The 25,002-nt window shown below is 42.8% G+C and overlaps 1 protein-coding gene across 1 annotated transcript in view; it reads right to left on the bottom strand.

The window, feature by feature from the left end:
* LOC145342515 (hepatocyte nuclear factor 4-beta-like) overlaps window positions 1–25,002 on the bottom strand; it is a 44,128-nt gene that overhangs the window by 15,298 nt on the left and 3,828 nt on the right. Inside the window, exon 2 of the mRNA XM_080188075.1 lies at window positions 8,942–9,116. Coding sequence (XP_080044201.1) covers window positions 8,942–9,116 — 175 coding nt within the window. The remainder of the gene's footprint in view (window positions 1–8,941; window positions 9,117–25,002) is intronic.

A 25,002-nucleotide genomic window follows, 5' to 3' on the forward strand; every position in this document is an offset into this window, starting at 1 on the left:
AATACTAACCACTGTGCTACCTTGCTGCCCCAACTCAGAGTGCAGTATACAAAAAGGATTAAACTCATAGAATCCCGCTTTGCAGACGAGGCCATTCTGCCCATCGAGTCTGCACCGATTCTCTGGCAGAGTATCTTATCCAGGCCCACTACTGTATTCTATTGCCCCACACATTTACCATGGCTAATCCATCTAGCCTAGATACTTTAGGAGTAATATAGCATGGCCAAACCACCTAATCTGCACATGTTTGAAGTGTGGGAGGAAACCCACACTGATACAGGGCGAACGTACAAACTCCACCCTGGCAGTTACCCGAGGGTATAATTGAACCTGAGTCCCTGGCACTGTGAGGCAGCAGTGCTAACCACTGTGTCACAGTGCCGCCAGAATATAATTTCTTGCAGGAAAAGTCACGTTAGTTTTTGAACGCAGTGTGCTTGGGGACATGGCTGGTGAACCTCAGACTTACGACTGGTTGTGTTTTAGAGTCATTCTGAAAAAAATATAATTAAGGTGCACGCTAAACCTTTAAGATCCTGAGGGATATGGACCGAGTGGAGGTGGAGGGGATGTTTCCCCTTGTGGGAGAATCTAGAACTTCTTAAAATAAGGGGTCGTCCTTTTAAGAGAAAGACGAGGAGAATTTTGTTCTCTGAGAGACGTGAGTGTCAGGAACTCTCTTCCACAAAAGGCAGTGGAAGCAGAGTCTTTGAATGTTTTTAAGGCAGAGTGAGATAGATTCTTAATTAACAAGGGGATAAAAGGACATTGGGGGCTAATTATGATCTTATTGAATGATGGAGCAGGCTCGAGGGGTTGAGTGGCCTACTCCTACCCCTAATTTGTATGTTCCTACAGTAGCACACCGGCACTATGCAATGCAGCAGACTGAATGATCACTTCAAAACTCTGCTCTGTGTGACCGAACTGAGGGGCTGGATAGCTCATTATTCCAATGTTCTTCTTCTCACATTAGGATGATGAAGACAACATATCTTCAACATGTCGGGGCGGCATGGTGGTGTAGTGGTTAGCACTGCTGCCTCACAGCGCCAGGCTTAGTCCCGGCCTCGGGTTACCGTCTGTGTGGAGTCTGCACATTCTCCCTGTGTCTACCTGGTTCCCTCAGCTGCTCTGGTGTCCTCCCACAGTCCAAAGATGTGTGAGTTACATCGATTGGCCATGCTAAATCTCTGGTGCGGCCGCACTTGGAGTATTGCATACAGTTCTGGTCGCCGCGTTATTTGAAGGATGTGGGAGCATTGGAAAGGATGCAGAGGAGATTTACCAGGATGTTGCCTGGTATGGTGGGAAGGTCTTATGAGGAAAGGCTGAGGGTCTTGAGGTTGTTTTCGTTAGAGAGAAGAAGGTTAAGAGGTGAGTTAATCGAGGTATATAAGATGATCAGAGGATTAGATAGGGTGGACGGTGAGAGCCTTTTTCCTCGGATGGAGATGGCTAACACGAGGGGACATAGCTTTAAATTGAGGGGTAATAGATATAGGACAGATGTCAGAGGTAGGTTCTTTACTCAGAGAGTAGTAAGAGCGTGGAATGCCCTGCCTACAACAGTAGTGGATTCGCCAACATTAAGGGCATTTGAATAAACCTCGGGTGGGATTTTCTGGTTTTGGGGTGCGAGCGGAAAAAATATTTACTCCTCTAATCCCCCCTGACACTAAGGGGTAATTTAGCACAGCCGATCAACACATCCTTAGATTGTAGGAGGAAACCAGGGCACCCAGAGAAAATCCACACAGACGTGGGGGAATATACAAACTCCACACAGGCGGTGACCCAAGGCCGGAATTGAACCTGGGACCCTGCGAGGCAGCAGTGCTAACCACTGTGCTGCCCCTGTTTATTTGAATTTTCTCAGAGAAGAGAAAACGAGGATTTGACAGTTTTACTGGAGTTAGATCTAAGGTTATGGAACAGTTTAATATCATTTCTTTAAACATTTAAGTAACACCTTTGCTCTTTTTTCCCAGGTAGATTTCTATTTTAACTTAATTCTTTAATGCATGTCAGAATTTTCCTTAATTAATTCCTCGATTGATAGCACATTTGTCAAATTGCACAGCATTCCATCAGCAACATAAATGTCTGTTTGGTGCAACTGATCCATCAAACAGCGGAGGATTACAAGAGAAAGTGGATTTTTGAGTTCTAAGGCCATGCAACCAATAGTTAATTCTTCTCAGACTTTCACTAAATACTTTAGCAAGACAGCTTAGTGACTAATCATTGATAGAATGGTTAGAGAGGAGGGGAAGGAAATATTTTTCACCCAGCAGAATGTGGGGGCCTGGAACCCACTGCCTGAGTCAAAAACCTTCACCTTGTTTAAAAGTTGCCTGGATATGCACCTCAAATGCTGCAGCCTGCAGGGCTATGGACCAAGTGCTGGAAGGTAGGATTACGCTAGCTGGTTCATTTCTTAACTGAAGCAGACACAAGTGGCCGCTTTCTGTGCTGTAAATTTGCCATGATTCTCATCGCTAGATTCCAAAGACACCAGGATGGCACAGTGGGCAGCACTGCTGCCTCATAATACCAGGGACCCGGGTTTGATTCCCAGCTTGGGTCACTGTCTGTGTGGAGTCTCTCCGTGTTAGCATGGGTTTCTTCCAGGTGCTCCGATTTCCTCCCACAATCCAAAGTTGTGTTGGTTAGATGCATTGGCTGTGCTAAATCGCCCTTTAATGTCAGGGGTATTAGGAGGTTTAATATATGGGGATAGAGCCTGGCTGAGATTGTTGTAAAAGTCCTGCTTCTGTACTGTAGGGATTCTACGATATAAGAAAACTTTTCCTTCGTTAAAATGGGTGAAGAGGTTAATGAATCTTGGAAACAATTCACTCGATATAATACCCCAAATGCACCATGTAATGATATTCAAATGCTCTTGATCCAGGAAGGTACAAAGTAACCCAATGTTCAGAGTACCTGTGATTGTGAACAGTGCTATCCCAGACAACAGCAGTGTTCCACCCGCATGGGAACGCTAATGCAGCTGAAATAAATATCTTCCCATTGATTTTCATTGTGACTGCTTTATGAGATCACAGAAAGCTAAATGTTTCCAAAAATACCTTCTCTCTGTCAGAATTAAGGAGAAGCCTGTCTGCAACAAAGGCCTGAGAGCAACACTGAAAGAGAGAACGGCTGCCAGGAAGTTTCGATAAGACCAACCCTCCAGTCCAGGAAAAAGCAGCTGGAGGTGATGGACCACAAGCTTTATTTTTGTTCATTTTTCTTTCTGGGATGGGCAATAAATACTGGATCAGCATTTATTGCCCATCTTGTAGGGCATTTAAGTGTGAACCACATTGCTGTGGCCCTGGAGTTAAATGTAGGCCAGACTAGGTAAGGATAGCAAATTTCCTCCTCTAAAGGACATTAGTGAACCAGAAGAACGTTTCCAACAATTGACAATGGTTTTCATAGTTATCAGTAGATTCTTAATTCCAGATTTTTTAAAAATTCAAATTAAATCATCTGCCATGGCAGGATTTGAATCCACGTCCCCAGAACTTGAGCTGAGTTTCTAGATGAGTGGTCTAGTGATAATACCACAAGGCCATCACAGAACGGTCAAAAATAGGTGAAATACAACTGCTATTTGAATGTTACATATTCACCTCTTTCTGTGACGAACACAGCTCTGTCCAGTTAGAGACAGAGTGAACTGGGTTTGTGCAATGACCTCCCCGCACTGATGTCTGAATGATGCTGATGGCTTTCCATCATGTTGTTAGCTGAGTTGATGCACTAGCACCACTCAAGCAGAGTATTGGAGATGCCTGCACCCCCCACCCCCCAAGGCAGAATCAGCAACCCCCTATGTAGAACACAAAAAGAAGTTGTAAATCGCAATTAATGATAAGCTGACAATTCTTCGAATTAACCTGCAAATCATTTGATAATCAGTGTTAGTTCTTCCAAAAACTGACGGATCATCATGATGGTAGGTGCAGTGTTCAACTAGCCTCCCTCAGTAATGACCCGTCATTCATAGAATCCTACAGTGCAGAAGGAGATCATTCGAACCATGAAGTCTGCACTGACCACAGTCTCACCCAGGCCCTATCCCCATAACCCCATTCATTTGCCTTAGCTGGTCCCTCTGACCATAAGAGGCAATTTAGCATGGCAAGTCATCTAACCCACATATCTTTGGACTGTGGGAGGAAACCGGAGCACCTGGAGGAAACCCGCACCGACGTGGGGAGAACGTACGAACTCCACACAGACAGTGACTCAAGCCAGGAATCAAACTCAGATCACTGGCGCTGTGAGGCATCAATGTTAACCAGTGTGCTACCATGCCACCCATCATTTCATTGAGTCTGAAATTTTGAGTAACCTCTTGTAGGGGCTGTGGTTTATCTATTTCTATTTAGTATACTGAATGTGCCCCTGACTTTCCTGACAGATTTAACTATCAGGTAGTATTGAGATACCTGAGGGAATGTGGATTAACACACATAGCCAAAGGTCGAATTTGTCATTTACCAAGGATTTAGCTGAGGGTCCGTTCGTTGAACTGACTGCTATTTTATTGCAGGCAACATAGAGGAGGCTGCCTTGGAGACCTTTTATCGTCAGTTTTGGAAGTCCCAACTAATTTCAAGCTTAAACCTTATCTTTAGGTTCACAGCATTCTTCAGCCATGACTCTAGACCCAAGGGAGGATGTTTTCAAGATTGGTGGTATAGTGGTTAGCACTGCTGCCTCATAGCACTAGGGACCTAGGTTCGATCCCGGCTTCAGTCACTGCCTGTGCGGAGTTTGCATGTTCTCCCCGTGTCTGCATGGGTTTCCTCCAGGTGCAGTGGTTTCCTCACAATCTTCAAAGATGTGACGGTTAGGTGGATTGGCCATGCTAAATTGCCCTTAGTATCAAGGCGACTAGCCAGGGTAAATACATGGGGTTATTGGAAAGGGTCTGGTTGGGATTGTGGGCTTGATGGGCCAAATGGCCTCCATTTACACTGTGTGATTCTATGAATGATATTACATGTCCTATGAATTACACCAGGAAGTCATTCAGGACCTCAATAATCCAGTAAAGCGTCCAGTGTGGAAGCTTAAGTCCAGTATTTTGATTAACTGCAGCAATTTATTATTCATGTACTTTAACTGTGTTTGTTTTTTTGGTCCCTGCACTGTTTAATTGGTTCTTGCATCATGTGTTTTTTTATATTTATCCATCACAATAACAATCAAAACTTACAGTTCAGTCCGGTCCAGTTAGATTTCGCTACATCACACACACAAACAAAAAACAGTATCTTTTAAAAAATTGTAATATTGTATTTATATATTCAAAACCTATCAGATTATATCAGACATGAGGTACTGATGGAACACCTACAGTATAGAATGAGGCCATTCAGCCCATCAAGTCTGCACTGACAACAATTCCATCTGGGCCCTATCCTCGAAAGTCCACATATTTAACTCGCTAATTGCTCTAACTTACCAACACTAAGGGGCAATTTAGCATGGCCAATGCACCTATCCCACATATCTTTGGATTGTGGGAGGAAACCAGAGCATGCAGAGGAAACCCACACAGACACAGGGGAGAATGTGCAAACTCCACACAGACAGTGACCCAAGCTCGGAATTCAACCCGGGTTCCTGGCGCTATGAGGCTGCAGTGCTAACCACTGCCACGCTCATAAACTGTTTGAAAGTGTGTCCATGAGACAGCAATTATTACATCTCCAAAAATATTTGGTTATAATTTGCTGTGGGCTGCCCAGAGGTTCTGGAAGACACTATTAGGATACCAATGGCTCCAATTCTGAATTATGCATGAATGACTTCCTGGTATAATCGATCCTTGAACTACTCCAAGTGTTTGGCTTTTGAACAAATGCATTCATGTTTCCTCTGTCGCACAGCATCAAATCTAAATATTGTTCCCTGGCAAGTTATTGGATAGAAATTGGATAGTGCATGGTTGATTAGAAATTGATAAACTGAAATGAGAGAAGCAAGTTTGAACTGCAAGTCTCCTCTCAACTGTTCACAATCTCATATTTTATTTGGCAATCGTCCTGAGAGTCATAATCCATAAAACTGCACCTTGGAAAAAATCTGCAATGAGTCAATTTGAGCTTAACTTCCTGGGAACTGATAACGGAGAGGGAATAGGTCAGTGGAAGGTTTAGAGCTCATGCTATCCTTTTCCTGTTATTCTTCCTTTACTAACTCATTCATTCTCCCACTGGCATTCCCTTAAGTTGGGGATTGGAAGTTACATAAGAACATAAGAAATAGGAGCAGGAGTAGGCCATCTCGCCCTTCGAGCCTGCCCCGCCATTCAATAAGATCATGGCTGATCTGAAGTGGATCAGTTCCACTTTCCCGTTTTCTCCCCATAACCCTTAATTCCCTTGTCTATCAGAAACCTATCTACCCGTGACTTAAATATATTCAGTGAGGTAGCCTCCACCACTTCAATGGGCAGAGAATTCCAGAGATTCACCACCCTTTGAGTGAAGAAGTTCCTCCTCAACTCCGATCTAAACTGCACCCCCCGCCTTGGGGGGAGGGAATGTTGGCAAATGTTGCACTGCATTTCAATAAAGGAGGGATAGAGAAAGCAAAGACTGCAGGCCAAATATTACAACCATTCCCAAGAGTTCCCAGTTGCAGATTCCTGTGACCAGATTCCTGAAATCAGATTCCTGCAACCTGACTATTGCTTCCATGATACCTGCCAGCCAGGTAGAGAGTCCTTGATTTGATTTGATTTCTAATTGTAACATATATTGGGATACAGTGAAAAATATTGTTTCTTGTGTGCGATACAAACAAATCATGCCACTCATAGAGTAGAGAGAAGGAAAGTAGAGGGAATCCGAGATGTTTTATTCAAATGAGGCCCTGCCATTAGTAAGGCCTATACAACCAGAACATATTCATGTGTGCAAACCCCTTCCCACCCTGGTAAAATTTGAGCCTAGTGTGCGTGCATGATGCTAATGCCCCAGATTAGGTCCACTGCTGGTTTTCTTTTGGTAGAGGTCTACAAAATTATGAGAGGCGTAGATAGAGTGGATGATCAGGAGCTTTTCTTCAGGGTGGAAGGATTGACTGCAAGAGGGCGCAGGTTCAAGGTGAGAGGTGGTAAGTTTAAGGGAAACGTGCAGGAGAAGGTTTTCACACAGAGGATGGCACCTGGAACGTGCTGCCATTGGAGGTGGTGGAAACAGGCACTTAGCAACATTCAAGGTGCATCTTGATGGACACTTGAACGGGAGATGAACAGAGGGATAGAAACTGTGTAGTGGCACTGGCTTGGTGGGCCAAAGGGCCTGTTCCTGGGCTATATAGTTCTTTGTTCTTTTCTCATGAGAACAAAACAATTTTGGAGCTTGAGTGACAGTCTTTAGATCCAACTACTGAGCCACATTTTATTTAATCTCAAAATATCCTATGTATTTTTCAGCATGTTGCTCAACCCCTGCTCAAAAGAAAACAAGTTTGGTTCTTGGAGTCTTGCAGGAAATAAGTAATCTGTAATAATCATCACAAACATTGCCAAACACGATAATCTATGAGCTTTCCGCTGTTCATATGTTCCACTCTTATTAATCCTGAGTGGCATTTTCACAATTGATGTACTACCAGATCCTAACGTAACCAAAGTAAGTCTCTCTCTCGGGGGTCTTCATGACATTCAGTAACAGACTTGTGTTTGCTATGCGTTTTAATGAAAATGAAAGCTGCCAAATGAAACACGGATTGTACTTTCTGGGAAAAGCTGCAAAAACAAGAAGTGACCTGTTTTGAAAATACTGCAAAAGATGTGACTGAACCATCTGCATAAACCATTATTTCACCACAGAGAAAATGGTAAAGAAATGGAAAGGCAATTCGGTTGATTAAGTGGATTCCACCAGATTTCTAAGTTAGTCAGATGACTATTTCTCCAGCACTTTAACCATCCTGTTTATTATATATTCAGCACAACCAGTTTAGTATTTATCCAGTACCACAATCCTGGAACCATCCAGTACTCCAATCACCAGACCTAGCGTCTAATGGCATTTAGAACTTCTCATTTCTCATTCCCTGCATTATTTCGCCTGATACACTGCTCCAAATATTTAGCACCCTTTGGTGTGAGATTTCTTTTTAAAAGTCCTGTTTTAAATTCATTTAACTTCACATCCTCTGCCTTATTGATCTTGAGGTAATATTCAGAGTTCGCTCAGATTGAAATATTATGCGGAATTTATCTTATCTATGCAACATAATCCTTCATATATCTTCGTAAGTGTCTGCTCAACAGTCTGTCTGAGCTAGAGTTATAGAGTCATAAAGGTTCATGACATGGAAATAGGCCCTTAGTCTCAACTTGTCCATGCCACCCTTTTTTTTAACTACTAAGCTAGTCCCAATTGCCCATGTTTGGCCTGCATCCCTCTATACCCACCTTACCCATCTAACCGTTTAATGGCTTTTTAAAAGACAAAGGCTCTACTACTACCTCTGACAGCTTGTTCCAGATACTCACCACACTCTCTGTGGAAAAACTGCCCCTCTGAACCCTGTTCTACCTCTCCCCTTTCATCTTAACCTATGCCCTCTAGTTTTAGACTCCCCTGCCTTTGGAAAAAGATGTTGACTATCTAGCTGATCTATGCTCCTCATTACTTTATAGACCTCTGTACGATCGATCGCCCCTAAGTCTCCTATGTTCCAGGGAAAAAAGTCCCATCCATCCAGCCTCTCCTTATAACTCAAACCATCAAGTCCCAGTAGCAGCCTAGTAAATCTTTCTGCACTTTTTCTAGTTTGATAATATCCTTTCCATAATAGCTGTTATAGCACCACCCCGACAGCTGTTAAGTTTAAGTATTGTTCACCTTAATCATGGCTCCCGTCACTTGACTTCCAAATATTTGACCTTTACCTGCATGAGTAGACATGATTTTTCCGAACACTTCTCCTGAAGAAACCTTTGCATCCATCGCAGCTGGAAGCACCATAGTGTTTCCCTGTTGCACGATCGCCACAGATTGAGCACATGGGACTGATACCGTTGTTCATCAACATATTAATATTACCAGCTTCTGATGGAATGTTCTCTATGAAGCAAAAAAAATAAGCACAGTGCAGACATTAGATTTTCAAAACCAAAGCGTTCAGTTTACAACGTGGAGGCCCCGACTCTCTGAAAGAGCATCACACCCAAGCCCACACCTGCCCCCCCTACCCTATCCCTGTAATCCCCCACATTTACCATGGCTAACCCACCTCACCTACACATCCTGACACACTAAGGGACAATTTACCATGACAAATGCACCTAACCTGCATATCTTTAGAGTGTGAGATGAAATCCGAGCACCCAAAGGAGTCTCGAGCAGATATGGAGAGAACATGCAAACTTCACACAGTCACCCAAGGCCAGAGTTGAACCCAGGTTCCTGGCACTGTGAGGTAGCAGTGCTAACCACTTTGCGTGTTTATGACCAGAACACAAGACCTCCTGCAGCTGCACCTTAAATTTTCTGCATCAATCTAGAACATTTGGCACAGAGATTGAACTTTCTGAGACTGTGCCAGAACAAGGAAATTCACCCACAGACAGTATATGTTTTAATGGAGAGAATAAGGTTACATGCTTGATTTTTTTGATTTCGGACAGACTCCCGCTCTCAGAAAACTGCATGCTCGTATAAAATGGCTGTATCTATTTGAAGGCAGAAGTAGAGAGGACTTGTTTTCACACAGCAACTTTTGCGACCACAGGATGCTCTCAAATATAGAGGCAATACTTTTGAAGTTGAGTTGCTGTTGTATGAATTGTGGCTGCCAATCTAGCAAGCAGTAATGAGGGGTGGGATTCTCTGATCTAGTTCATTCCCCATCACTGCCAGCCAGAAAGAGGAATTTTGACACTCATCCAAAACTCACTGCAGCTGCACCGGAGAATCTCAGCCAAGGGCCAGATCAAAGGTTTCCTGTGCCATTAATTATCAAGTTTTTTTTATTCATTTGCTGGCCAGCATGTATTGCCCATCCCTGGTTACCCAAGGGCAGTTGAGAGTCGAGTACGATGCTGTGGCTCTGGAGTCACATATAGGCCAGACCAGGTAAGGATGGCAGATTTCCTTCTCTAAAGGACATTAGTGAACCAGTTGAGTTTTTCTGGCAATCATGGTCATCAGTAGATTCTTAATTCCAGATTTTTTTATTGTATTCAAATTCCACCATCTATCACAGTGGGATTCGAACCTAGATTCCCCACAACATTAGCTGAGTTTCTGGATTAATAGTCTAGCGATAATACCACTTGGCCATCGCCTCTCCAAGTAATCTGTTTGATGATGGAATTAATGTTGAGCAGGACAATGGGGGAAAAATCCCAACTTCTCTGAAATATAATGCTATGAAATCTTTTATGTTCCTGAAAAGGCCCAGATCTAATACCTCATTTGAAGGGCAACACCTTCAGCAGTCTAACATGTTGCACACGTTGAGTACTTGTGAATCCTCCAGTTACATATCAAGAGCTGCACAGTTAACAGTGCCAATACATTCTCACATAAATTGCCTAAATAATTCAAATAATCACTTAACATTTGAAATACTGTATTTATTACATTTGTATAACTCTTTCTTCTTCATATTTATTTTCATACAATAGCATGTTTCTCCTAATCTCTGTTCTTTTCACAATTATAGAATCAAAGAATTCTACAGTGCAGAAGGAAGCCCATCGAGCCTGCGCTGACAACAATCCCACTCAGGTCCTAACCCTGTAACCCCACACATTTACCCTGTTAATCCTAAGGGGCAATTTAACGTGGACAATCAACCTAACCTGCACACCTTTGGAGTGTGGGAGGAAACCAGAGCACTCAGAGGAAGCCCATGCAGACACAGGGAGAGTGTGCAAACTCCACACACTGGAGGTCAAAATTGAATCCAGATCCCTGGTGCTGTGAGGCACCATGCTGCCCGCCCCCCCCCCAACCCAACACTGTGCCACTGTGCTGCCTCCTATCTATCGTTCTTCACTGGTGTTAATTCTTTTAATTTCAGAAACTTTATATTAAGATCCACTTGGTCAGGAAACTGGTTGTGTGAAGAGCGTTCTACCAAGATGAAACCTGGTTTAGTTCTCCTGGGACATGTGGTAAAAGTTATTTTTGGGCCTATTGAAATGTAGCACTTGTACCTGCAATAGGTTTTGACAGTGTTCTGTGATGTGAAACTGAAAACTGTGTGAGGTTTCGCAACTAATCATTTAAATTATTATTTGGCATGAAAGGAGGGTTTGTATAACTTGCACTATATGTGCTGAATAAACAGGGACATATCCAGGCAGCGTATTTGAAAGCCTTCCGACTTTTTTAAAACGTTAAACCCGACTAAACTCAGTAATTGACTTCCACAGCTAAAAGTTATTGTTAAGCACCAGAGAGATTTAGCAGACCGAAGTTCAGGTTAAAGAACACAGTAATTCTGCTTATTGGGCACATGGAGTATTGATGCGTAAAGTGCTTTCAATGAGCAATGTTCCATTGGATGGACACGCAAAGAACCACTGGAGAAGTGATGTCAAAGATGAGGTTAATGGTGTACACAAACTCCTCTCATATTACACTTGGTAAAGACTGATTAGTCTTGCGCTTGTTCCCTCAAAAATACCAAGATAAACAACAGAAGATTAAATAACTAAAATATCTGAAGGTCAGAAACGTTACCATGGTTTACAGTACTCCATTTGAATTGTCATTTAACTTGGAATCACGTGACAAATATCTTTCCAATAAGAAACCAATAGTTTATTGAAAATTAACTGACTCAAAAAAATTAGGTCAAGTTTATTAGTGTCACAAGTAGGCTTACATCAACACTACAATGAAGTTACTGTGAAAATCCCCCGAGTCGCCACACTCCAGCGCTTGTTTGGGTAGACTGAGGGAGAACCTAGCATGGCCAATGTACCTAACCAGCACGTCTTTCAGACTGTGGGAGAAAACCGGAGCACCCAGAGAAAGCCCCATGCAAACAACGTGCAGAATCCCTACAGACAGTGACCAAAACCTGGAATTGAACTCGGGTCCCTGGTGTTTTGAGGCAGTAGTATTAACCATTGTGCCACCCAAGCCGCTGCTGGGAATTTCCCTCAGTATGGCTAAAGGGAAAATGCAAACCTAACAACGATGCGATAGAAAAATCTGTCTGGTTGAAAAAAATGCACCGGATTTACTCTTGTTAGTTTTTAAGCAGAAATGTGATTCTGCACGTGATCTCACTCCTCAGCCAGACATAAATAGACAGATTTTTGATCAGTAAAGGAATCAATGCGTATGGGGATAAGGTGGGAAAGTAGAGTTGAGGATTGTTACATCAGATTCATCATAACCTCATTGAATGGCAGAGCTGACTCAATGGACCAAATGGCCTACTTCTGCTCTTAAGCCTTCCGGTTTTGTGAATCTTCCTGCTATCAATGGCTACCTTTTATTGGCAGGAGTGTGCAAATATATTTTCACTTTGGTTTTGATTTGAAAGGAACACATTCTCTGTAGTTGATTTTAATTACATTTTCTTATCAATTATTCATTATTATTCATTGTCTGTGTACATATTCTATGAACAGTTCTGAAATTGCTAAGATTTATATAGAACGTACTGCACAGAAGATTGCTATCTAGTCTGGCAGGTCTATATCCAGCAATAAGGTTGTTTATGTTTATGTTTACGTGAGCCTCCTCCTACCCCTCCTCACATATCAAACCCTGTTAGCACAATGGTCAATGAATTTGAAGGAGACCTCAGGATCATGGTGGACAAGCTGGATTTACATGTCAGATGCTGATAGTGGTAGATGGGAAACTTCCTTCCCTGGCACACCTGCCATAGCAAACCATGTCTCAAAAGGTGTAACTTTCATTCTGGGTGGACAAGTGGGTGCTGGAGTCAATTGGAAACAATTTAGAGGCAGTTATAAGGACAGCTGGGTGTTGAGGCTGGTTAGAAGGCTCTTCTCGGATCCCTGGAACTTCAACATCCCTCACATCCCATCATTCACCATGCCCTATCCATACCAACACATGCCAGCCATAACCCCCAACCACCCCCAAGGCCCATCCATTCCAACCCATGCCCCTCTATTCATCTCAATGGCCCCTCATATCCTCCATGTGGACGCAAAGCTCTTCCATGTCCATTCACCCAGTGGACAGAATTAATCCTGTAGTAACAATGGCATGTGTGGGAAAGCTTAAAATTACAGTCATTCACAATTTTTAGTAATTTATAGTAGCACTGCTGTTACTATAACCTTATAAAAGTGTCAATCAACTAAATTTTTAAAGTATCAATAGCAGGACTACAAGCACTTGACACCTCTTTATCTTGTGTAAATCAACATTGAGCCATGTGCAAAGCAGATCTAATAGAAAAAGCTGTCAATTAAGCCATGTTTTCCCTTGTGTCCATCTGTTTCAATAGACTAATAGGGACCTAGGCTCTTAACCAAGCAAGCACTTCGATCTGGGTGGAGGGTCATGTGTTGGCATGGAGGATATGAGGATCCATTGGGGAAGGTAGGTGGGTGGTGGCATGACTTGATATGGAGGTGATACAGGGAGCAGGTGAGCCTGTGAGCTGGTGTAAGGGGTGAGCACTAAATGGCCTAAAATATAAGCAAACAACTGGGATGAAGTTCCAGAGAACTGGAGTGGGCCTTTTAAACAGCCCACCTCAGCACTCGGTCACTCTGATCTGCTTCTGGAGGCAGTGGGCCTGACTCCATCCCATACCAACCACACTGCCCACACCTCACCACCCCCATTCAGAATGAAAACTGGTTTTGATGGCGCACTTTCCATCAAAGTGCGTTTAACAAGTGCCTCCAAGCTACCCAACTTGAAGATGAAAATCTGCCTCAGGGTCTCTGATGGTGCAGCGCGTCCTCATGAATTAATGGAGTATCTACATGGATCATTTGTTTGAGTCTTGAGCTTGAACTCACAAACTTTTCATTCAGAAGCTTTGATATTTTTCAAGATTTCTTTCTCCTAAATGTTATTTTCAAACACAAATCCACAGTGATTTACTTCTAATCCAAACTAAGATTATCGTTCTACTAATAAAACTTTACTATTGCTTGCCAAAGAACTTAAGGAGGTATATAAAATCATGATAGATAGGAAGAACATTATACATCGGGACTCTACCACCCCACCCACCACAGGAATTGGAGCGGGCGAGGGCCAGATAATGTGATATCGGGTCAAGCGAAGGCATAAAACCCCACCCACAGTCTTTTTCCTAGAGAAGGGGAATTGAAAACTAGAGGGCATGGGTTTAAGGTGAGAGAGGAAAGATTTTAAAAAGGAACCTGAGGGGGCAACTTCTTCACACAGAGGGTGGTGTGTATATGGAATGACTTGCCAGAGGCAGGTTCAATCGCAACATTTAAAAAGCATTTGGATAAATACATGAATGGGAGAAGAGTTAGAGGGATATGGGCCAAACGCAGGCAATTGAGACTAGCTGCGGGGGGCATAATGGTTGGCATGGACCAGTTGGGCCAAAGGACCTGTTTCCGAGCTACATTGCTCTGACTCTATGGGCAGAATTTTACAGCTGCGCTCATGCCAAAACCATATAATCCCTTCTGAGGTCAATGGACCTTTCCATGGACCTCACCCACTCCAATTCCTGGAAAAGTTTTGCCGCAATGGTAAAATCCACCCCGATGATTGATTCAATGACTCCAGCAAATTTCCTGTTTTTGTTTGATGAGATAATGCAAGTTTTGTTTGATCCATGCAAACTTAAGATACTGCAAAGCCACAAACGCTATTAATTTGGCATTTCATTCAATCTATCCTCATTCTACCTAACAAGACAGACACACAAACATGTATGTGAGTAGCCCAGCTTAATCCTGATAAGCATTTAACCAGTTTGCCAAGAACAGTTACATTTGGATCAGCAGTTCTGTACATTGCAAACACAACAAAGTGATTTCTACCACAGCTCATAAAACCATTCAATTCAGCTTAGATGAAAAAAAAACAAAACATGCCATGAAACATGCAACCAACGCCCAAGATGATTAGATTATCAAGGTGCCTTGGCTCCCACAGTTTAGATTTCAACATAGAAAATTGGACACTGAAAATTAATCATTTATGCTTGGATCAGAACATTGTTGTTAATTGTTTTGGGCGGATCAATAGTTTTATGTTGTTGGAGTGAGCAAGAAATGATTTGGTCGATTAATGTTCAATGAGATATGTCTTTATTTTGAGCCAAGTGTCTCATAACTGGCAACGCAAGCTTGGAGCAGAGAAACATGAAAATACGATTTTAACTTGTCACTGAATTTTCCATCTGACGTGTTGTCATTCTTTTGGGATATATCTTAAAGACCACCTGCTTTACGAATTACATACCAGTAATAGTAGATGAACAAGGGGCTAAGCAGAGTGAGGTACTTAAATGTCATCAATATCAACAGAGAAAACTATTGGAGAAACTTAAACTGAACTCACAGTTGACAAATCCCAAGAACCCTGATAGTCTATATCACAGTGATCTGCAATAAGTAGCTACTGGGTTTATGATTTTTCAACATTTTCTGGATTCTAGAACAGCTCCAGTTGTTGGTGAGTGTGGAAGTGCTATTCAAGAAAGGAAGGAGAGAGAAAACAGGTAACTACAGAACAATTAGCCTAATAGTCTAGGCCTTTTCCCCATAACCCCTGATCCCCTTGTTAATATTATTCCTTTATGTAAACTCAAGATCAGCTTTCCATTTGCCAAAACTTTCTAGTCAATGCTTTGTAGTAAGCTTCTCATCAGTTAGAATTCAGTAATTCACCAAGTGTACATTCATGTGGGTGTATTATTTTGCATGGATGTAATCTCACCCTCATTATACTGACTATTGAAATTCTTCCATCATTTTGCCAGCTCCCCTAATCCCTTCACATTTAATGAAGGTAATTTCATGTAGCTTTTTTTCTCATTTTTGAACATCCGCTGGAGGAGGAATGATTTGTCCCTTCCCTCGACCTCACCTCTTACATTTCATCCTCCTTTCTAGAAAAGACATTCTTAGTGGAGCTTTGGTGCAATGTAAATGTGAAATTCACTAAATTCAATAGCTCAAGACAAATTGTATAGTCTACTGTTGCAAATGATTTGATGAAATTTGATACAAGGATTTTAAAAAATATTTTTACGAATATTTTATGGTATTGAAGATAAGTATACCTATGATATAAATGTGAGCTATATACTAGCAAGGCATCATTACTGGAGTACCAGAGCTATTGCTGTTTATAGAACATAAGACATTGGAACAAAAGTAGATCATTAGGCCCTTTGAGTCTGTTCCACCATTCAATGAGATCATTGCTGATCTGATCTAATTCTCAACTCCACTTTCCCGCCTTATCCCCATAACCCTTTATTCCCTTACTGATAAAAAACGAACATATTTAACGACCCAATCTCTGCGGCCCTCTGTAGTAAAAAAAGTTCCATAGATTCATCAACCTTTGAGAGAAGAAATTCCTCCTCATCTCTCTTACATGATTGACCCCTTCCTCTGAGATTATGCCCTCTGGTCCTAGACTCTCCCTTAAGGGGAAACAACCTCTCAGAATCAAACCTGTCAAGCCCCCTGAGAACCCTATATGTCTCAATAAGGTTGCATCTCATTCCTCTAATCTCCAATGCGTACAGGTCCAATCTACTCAACATCTCCTCATAAGAAAATCCGTCCATACCCCGGATGAGCCTCGTGAACCTTATGTGGACTGCCTCTAATGCCAGCATAACTTTCCTTAGATAAGGGGACCAAAACGTTTGGGCCAACATTCTATTTGTTTTCCCTATTACCTGCTGAATTTGCATGCTAGCTTTTTGTGATTTATGCACAAAGACCCCCAAATCCCTCCATGCTGCAGCTTTCTACTCTCTTTCTCCATTTAAATAACACTCAGCTCCCTTATTCTTCCTACAAAAGTGCACAACTTCACATTATTTTCCATCATATTCCGCCTGCCAGGTTTTTGCTCACTCACTTAACCTGTCCATAATTCCTCTGTAGACTCTTTGGCCGATATTTTACGACCTCGCTCGCTCGAAGCTCGTACGATCCCACCCGAGGCCAGTGGAGAATTCCGTTTTCAAATTTCAGTAAAATTCCAGCTTTTGTATCATCCCCGCCACTTGCTTTCCTGTCAACTTTGATGTCACCTTAAACCTGGCAGTAGAACAGCTTACGAGTTTTCAAATGATTTGAAACTGGGGACGGAAACAAATTTACGCTTGTGGATGATTCCAAGCGCAGGGATTTTTAACTTGAGGGAAGTTGATGGATGCGTGAGTTCTAAATTTACTTATTTATTCTTTCTTGGAATATGGGCATTACTGACAAGGTCCGCCCAGATTTATTAACTATCCCTAACTGCCTTTGAAGCAGTTTTCAAGTCCAGCTCATTAATGGACTTTAAATTCCACCAGCTGCCATAGTGGGATTTGAATCTTTGGCCCCAGAGCAGTTGCCTGAGGCTCTGGATTGTTAGTCCAGTGTTATTACAGCTACACCATCATCTCCTCACATAATCTCTGCCTTTTGCAAACATAGAAACCTAGAAAATAGAAGCAGGAATAGGTTGCTTGGCCCCTAGACCTGCTCATTATGATCATGGCTGATCACCAAATTCAATATCCTGATCCTGCCTTCCCCCCATATCCCTTGATCACTTTAGCCCCTGAAGCTATACCTAATTTATTTTTGAAACCACACACTGTTTTGGCCTCAACTACTTTCTGTGTTATAGAATCACAGAATCCCTACAACGCAGAAGGAGGCCATTCGGCCCAGCAAGACTGCACCAACCACAATCCCATCCAGGCCCTATTCCTGTAACCTCACCCTGCTAATGTTCATCCCCTGACGCTAGGGTCGATTTAGCACGGCCATTCAACCTGTTGGAGTGAATTCTGACACATTCACCACCCTCTGGGTGAAGAAATTATCTGGAAACAGGACTAGATTTAGAAAGCCTTTCTCTATGCTAATTGCATGACGGAGATAACCTTTCCCTTGAGAATTTTTGGGTCAGGCAATTAATAAATCCTTTGAACGATCGACATTCCGATCTCCTATTCTTTATTCCTGCCCTTCAATGATCTCTAAAACCCCTCTTTCTGCTCTGTGCTGTTGTAATGAGACATTAAGTAACTAAATAGGAAACAACAGGCCTTGGGAATAACTGCAGGCCTGAGTGTATTTGTCGGAACATTATTGAGCAATAGATAAATGACGTAACAAGTGGGATGCCTATAGAAGGCACATGATTGTGTCTGAAAGTGAAGTGTCTTGTTGATAAAACTGCCACGTATTTGTTTTCTGATGAAAGGTCAGAGACCTGAAACCTAACTCTATTCCATGTTCCACGTATGCAGCCAAACTTGTTGACTATTTCCAGCCCTTTCTGTTTTGATTTCAGGTTTCCAGCGTTCTCAGTATTTTGCTTTTGTGTAACTGCATACTTGTATTTAAATACGTCTTTTTCTAAACTCATTCACAGGCTGCAAAGCCAATATTTACTACCCATTGCTCATTGTCCTTGAGAACATGCTGGCTTCTTACTGTTTCCTGTTAATGGAGACACGGCTTCAATAGGGCCTTTAAGTTTGCTATGGCAACCCGTCTATGTCTGATAGACAACCGGTTTCACAATTATCTTCCTCACTCACTTCCTCTATACCAGATTTTACTGTTTCATTGTTGATCAAAACAAGATGAAACTTGCTTTCTGTCCGGGTTTCTCATTCTTCTTTCTGATGCTTGGAAAACTGAACCCTACTCTCACTATTTCATCCAATTATTTGTTGACTCTCTTATTTTCCAATTATTTCCCAAGCTTATTAATCATTTTTTTCAGCTTTTGACAGCTCAGTTGGCTTTGCATCAGAGTCACCTCCTGAATCTGGGTGCAAACTTAACAATTTCACATGGGCATTCAGTTCATTTTGGAATTTTTCTTCCGTGCTGCTGCGCTGACTGCTCCTTAGACTCTTCCGGATTACTCATTGGATCATAGAAACCCCACAGTGCAGAAGGAGGCCATTCAGCCCATTGAATCTGCACTGACAACAATTCCACCCAAGTCTTATCCCCATGATCCCTCATATTTACCCTTCTAATACCTCTAACCTACGCATCCCAGGACACTAAGGGGCAATTAAGCATGGCCAATGTACCTAACCTGAACATCTTTAGACTATGGGAAGAAACCAGAGCATCTGGAGGGAACCTACGCAGGCACGGGGAGAATGTGCAGACTCCACCCAGACAGTGACCCAAGCTGGGAAGTGAACCCAGGTCCCTGGAGCTGTGAAGCAGCAGTGCTAACCACTGTGCCACCCCGAATAGATCCTCTACTTACTTCTTAAAATTTTCATTATCTGCTTTTAAAGCTTAAATTTACCCTTCTGTGCTGCACATCTCTGCCAGGATATTCCATTCCCGTTCTTCTCGCAGTTTGGTGATGGGAGTAGAAAATCTTGCGAGAGGCCCAGATCACATTTTATGTCAGCAGCAGGCCGCAATCACCCACCCCGCCAGTGATGTAATGGGAATCCCAACATTAAACATCAGCAGCATCATTATAATAAATTTGAATTTCATTATCAGGTCTCTACACCTGATTATCCCAAGTTGGTTAGACTGGGAGGACTGATGCAGTCATCAAGTTAGTAGATGTGTGGTTACAGTCATCAAGGCACCCGTGTGAAGCAAAAAGCAGCCAAAAGCTTTCCAAATGCCTTCACTGCCTCCTTACTCCAAAAGGAATTATCCCTAACCATTCTCAATCTTAACCCTCCTTTTACAGATCTACTAAGGCAATGGTAGACAAAGGATGAGGAAGATACGATACTGTGGAGGAGTGGCAGAAATTATTTCTAATGCACTATGAAAATAATAATGAGGACAGGGCTAAACCGAAGTCCCAAATTTCAAGATCCCAATCGTTGCTCCTCTGCCCCAACCTTTGACCTTTCACCCCCTATGTCACCTGTCTTCGGACTGCAACACACTATTTCAGGCATGAACCCTGGAAAATTAGATATTGTCAGCTGGCACCAGGTAACCTACAGAGAAGAAAGAGGTGGAAGGACTGGGGAGGATGTGGGGATGTTCCACCATCCTAGTTGAGACTGAGGAGAAGGCAGCCCTTGGCTTTTTCATTTTCCACTCTCTGTGCTCCATTAAAAAGGAGGGAGGAGCTACTGGAAATCCCATACCAGTTAGTAAAACTTTTTGTGGTTTGCCAAAGGAAACATTTCCCGGTATTTTTAACCAGCTCAATCCATCGCTCTCATTTGTGTCATTCTTTGCCAATCCAAGAGCTGCCCATGACCAAGTGTTTGGAAACTAGCATATTCCAAGGTGCAGGGCTACGTGCTGAGGGATGCATTAAAGCTTCGGGCAGCTGATGTTAAGGCTCAGTGAGGGAAAGGACATTGTCTAAGTTCGCCTGCCATAGTGTACCAAGAGGAAGGAAACTCTGCAAAGCTCCTCAGAAGGTATCTCCGAAATGAAGCTTTGATTGTAAATATCACTCGTAATTCCAATTGTAATTGTAATTGGAATTCCAAGTGATTCCAAGCTATATGGAAAGAACTTGAACTGATTACAGTGTCAATAATGCCCCATTGAAGAATTATGGAATACAAGTCTACACCATTTTATGAATGAAGTATGTTTATGGGACAAATAAATTCTTTGTTTGGCTACACGGTCTAACCAGCATTCCTTAGCAGGACTGCTGCAGACCACCCAAAAAAATGTCCCAACCCAGGAATGCCAACCCTCCAGAATTAACTTCAAGTCTCCAGGAATTGAACATCAGCCAGAGATCGAGAAAAATCAAATCATCTGGCATAAGCTGTAAATACAAAGGATCGTTGTACAATGCGCCCCAATAGTCATCAATGGGGTCATCAGATTATTAGCAAGATTTCCCTGCTCTTAAATACCTTGCAATTCAAAGCAGGCACACGGTGATGATTCCATACACGGGTACACGTGTGGCTGATGCATGGTGTTCCCTCTAAGCTGCGAGGCCATGGGGCTACAGAGTAACCTGGTGTATACTGCACAGTGCAGTGCAATAAATAGGCGATGCACATCAAAGCGCAATCAGAGGGGATTGCAATCCTGGAGAAAAATCATTGGGACATTAAAAAAAAATTGTTTCTTTTGTCATTTTCTTTGAATAAAAATGGGGAGGGGGAGGAAAAGTTGTTTGGCTAATAGTCAAGCACCTTCCAATTGGGTGATGAGTCTTTCTGCTTTCCAAGTGGCATAAGAAGCCAATGCTTTGCTAGGATGGATGTGTTGGCTGATTAATGGCTGGAGTTTAGGGGCAAGGCATGTGATGAAACCTCCAGGATTAATTGCAGTTGGCAACCCTATCCTAACTGGGATTGCTTCATGTTCCTCCAGACCCAATCTCCTGTCCAGCTCAATATAGCAGCTGTCTGATTCCTTGTCCTTTCTGCCCAGGGGATACCCAATCCACTAGGTACTCAATTTGTGCCTGTAACTTGATGGTAGAATAAAAATGAGGCCCAAGGCAAATTTAACTCGAGCTTCGAATAATCCCTCCTCTGGTCTTTCTTTGCTGTGCATCCCCTTTATTTTGCGCCCTGTGGTACTTTGCAGCCACTCACTCGCAACAGCTTAGAAGGAGTATTGGTCTCCAGACGGCGCATGGACCAAAATGTGGAATCAGCACTGCCAAAGGCAAGCCCGCTTTGAATTGCATGATTTTAATGACCAGGTAAGTCTAGTTTATAATGCAACATATCCCATTGATGGCAGGAAAAGGTTCAATAGCATGATCCATGATATGGAAGGATTGCCTTAGGAGGGAAAGTTAAATAGGTTGGGACTTAGAAGAATGAGAGGTGATTTCAATGAAACATATAGAATTCTTAAGGAGCTTGACAGGCTAAGTGCTGAGAGGATGTTTCCTCTCATGGGAGAGTCTAGGACTAGAAGGCATAGTCCCAGAATAAAGAGGCACCAATTTAAGGCTGAGAGGAGGAGTAATTTCTTTCTCAAAGGGTTATGAGTCTTTGGAAATCGTTGCCACAGAGAGCTATGGGTGCAGATCTCAGGCTTGGATATATGGATTTTTGATTAGTAAGGGAATCAAGGGTTAGACCATAAGACCACAAGAAATAAGAACAGGAATAGGCAGTTTGGTCCCTCGAGCCTGCTCCGCCATTTAACAGGGTCATGGCTGTCACAACATTCCTCATGCCCATTTTCCTGCCCTTTCCCCTTAACCTTGATTCCAGTTACGGCAAAAAGGCAGGAAAGTGGACGTGAGGAATGTGTCAGATTTACCATGAACCTGTTGGATGGCGAAGCAGGCTTAAGGGGCTGAAGGGCCTACTCCTGTTCCAATTTCTTCTGGTCTTAATGTATACTCCTCCATTGTATTTGTAATCTATGCCAGGTGATTTGTTTTGTCTCAAACAGAAAGCAGTACTTTATGAAAAAAACAGTCTCTAAGTTTTCCATAATCTATAAACCAGACCAGAGTGGAGCAGAGAGCAATATAAAGAATTGGGCAATTTGATTGCTCATGATTTTATGGTACACTTTACACTTTTATGATGATGGCAATAATCAGAGGCACAGTTACACATGGGGTTGAGCTTTGGCAATAGCACAGCAAAGGTGGCACAGTGGTTAGCATGCTGCCTCACAGCATCAGGGAGCTGGGCTCAATTCTGGCCTTGGGGTTACTGTCTATGTGGAGTTTGCACATTCTCCCCATGTCTGCGTGGGCTTCCTCCGTGTGCTCTGGTTTCTTCCCACAGTCCAAAGATGTGCAGGTTTGGTTGATTGACCATACTAAATTGACCCTAGTGTCAGTGGGATTAGCAGGGTAAATAAGTGTTACGGGAATAGGGCCCAGGTGGGATTGTGGTAGGTTCGGACTCGATGGACCTAATAGCCTCCCTCTGCGCTGGAGGGATTCTATTTTAAGAGAGTGGATTCAAAGAACCTGTCAGATTTACTTGTTCCAGTTAAACATGTGTCATTTTTAAATTCAGTTGGGAATAATATTTAGCACTAAGTGACGCAAAAATAAAAGCCATTTAAGTCAATTTTTTTGCAATTTCATTGTAAATGGAACACAATGGACTACTCAACCCCAGCAGCAGTTATTTTTAAACAGTGTCTCTAATGCATTCAAATGTCCCAAAGCATTTTAAAAGAGAATCAGAAGATAAAATACTACTCCAGGCCACATAAAAAGATATCAAAGCAATAGCTTGGACAATTAGGTAGGCTTTAAGGAATTCTCAAGGAGGAAAGTGAGAAGCTTCGACAAAAAGGTCTAGTTCCAGAGCTGAGGGTCCGAGCAGCTGAAGGCACAGCCTCCAATGATAGAGCCCTCAGGGATGTGCAAGCAGCCAGAATTGGATGAGTGCAGAGGGCAATGTAACTGGAAGTGATTTCAGAACTAGGTCAAGTCTCGAGGAAGAGTGAGGTAATCAGCAGTAGGCAAGCTGAGGCAGGAGGTGGACTTGGGCAAGGTTGGTGGTGGAAAATGGAGTAGAGATAGCACAGATATGTGGTCAGAAGCTGATCTTGGGGTCAAATATAACACCCAAGTTGTGAACAGTCTTGTTCAGCCTCAGTGCAAGAGTGAGAGATCAGGGCGACTGTCAGTGGCTTGGGAATCAGAGAATCATAGAATCCCTACAGTACAGAAGGAGGTCATTCAGCCCATCGAGCCATATTGACCACAGTTGCACCCAGCCCCTATCCCCTTAGCCCCACGTATTTACCCTGCTAGTCCCCCGACACTAAGTGGCAATCAAGCATGACCAATCCGCTTAATCCTCACATATTTGAACTGTGGGAGGAAACCGGAGCACCCGGAGGAAACTCATGCAGACATGAGGAGAACATGCAAATTCCACACCAACAATGACCTATGCTGGGAATTGAACCTGGGTCCCCACCACTGTGAGGCAGCAGTGCTAACCACTGTCCCACCAGGACAGAGTCTTTCAGAGGACTGGCATTCACAGTTGGATTGCCACTCTGAACATTTTCACTTCCCTTAGTTGTTGCACATTTTGTGCCCAATCCTTCTGACTCTTGCCCAATAAAAAAACTGCAGTGTAGCAGCTTCCTGAAGTCTTCAGTCTAGGGCAGCAGGGTTAGAACAAAGGAGGGATTAGATAGATAAGCACGGAAAGTAAGTGGGTAGGATGGCGAATGGGACTGAGCTTATATTTTCTAGCATTTAGAAGAATAAGTGATCTCATTGGAGTATAGAAAATTCTCCCCTGGCTAGGGTCTCTAGAATCAGGGAACACAGTCATCAGTATAAGAGATAGGCCATTTAGGTCTGAGATGAGGAAGAATCTCTTTTCTTCAGAGAATGGTGAATCCTTGGAATTCTCTATCTCAGAGGCTGTGGAGAACCATTCATTGAGTACATTCAAGATGGTGTTCGATAAAAAGGAAAATACACAAAGAATAGAATCCCTGCAGTACAGAAGGAGGCCATTTGGCCCATCAAGTCTGCACCAACCACAATTCCTCCTTGGCCCTATCCCCTTAACCCCACATATTTACCCTGCTAACCCCCCTGACACTAGCGGGCAATTTGCCATGGCCAATGTAACTATCCTGCACGTCGTTGGACTGTGGAAGGAAACCGGATCACCAGAAGGAAATTATTATTTTGTTTTAAATAAAGTCAACTCTGACATGCCTGATTGCAAAAACTTATGGCAGAGGAATTTCCAATTTCCAGCAGGGACCTTCTTATCCTTAAAGATGTGCTGATGCCTGAGTGAGTCATATGGATGTTTACAGCATGGAAACAGGCCCTTCGGCCCAACTTGTCCATGTCACCCTTTCTTTTTTAAAACCCCTAA

This window comes from Carcharhinus amblyrhynchos, chromosome 4 (assembly GCF_965287045.1).
Source record: "Carcharhinus amblyrhynchos chromosome 4, sCarAmb.v2.hapA, whole genome shotgun sequence".
NCBI classification, from domain to species: Eukaryota; Metazoa; Chordata; class Chondrichthyes; order Carcharhiniformes; family Carcharhinidae; genus Carcharhinus; species Carcharhinus amblyrhynchos.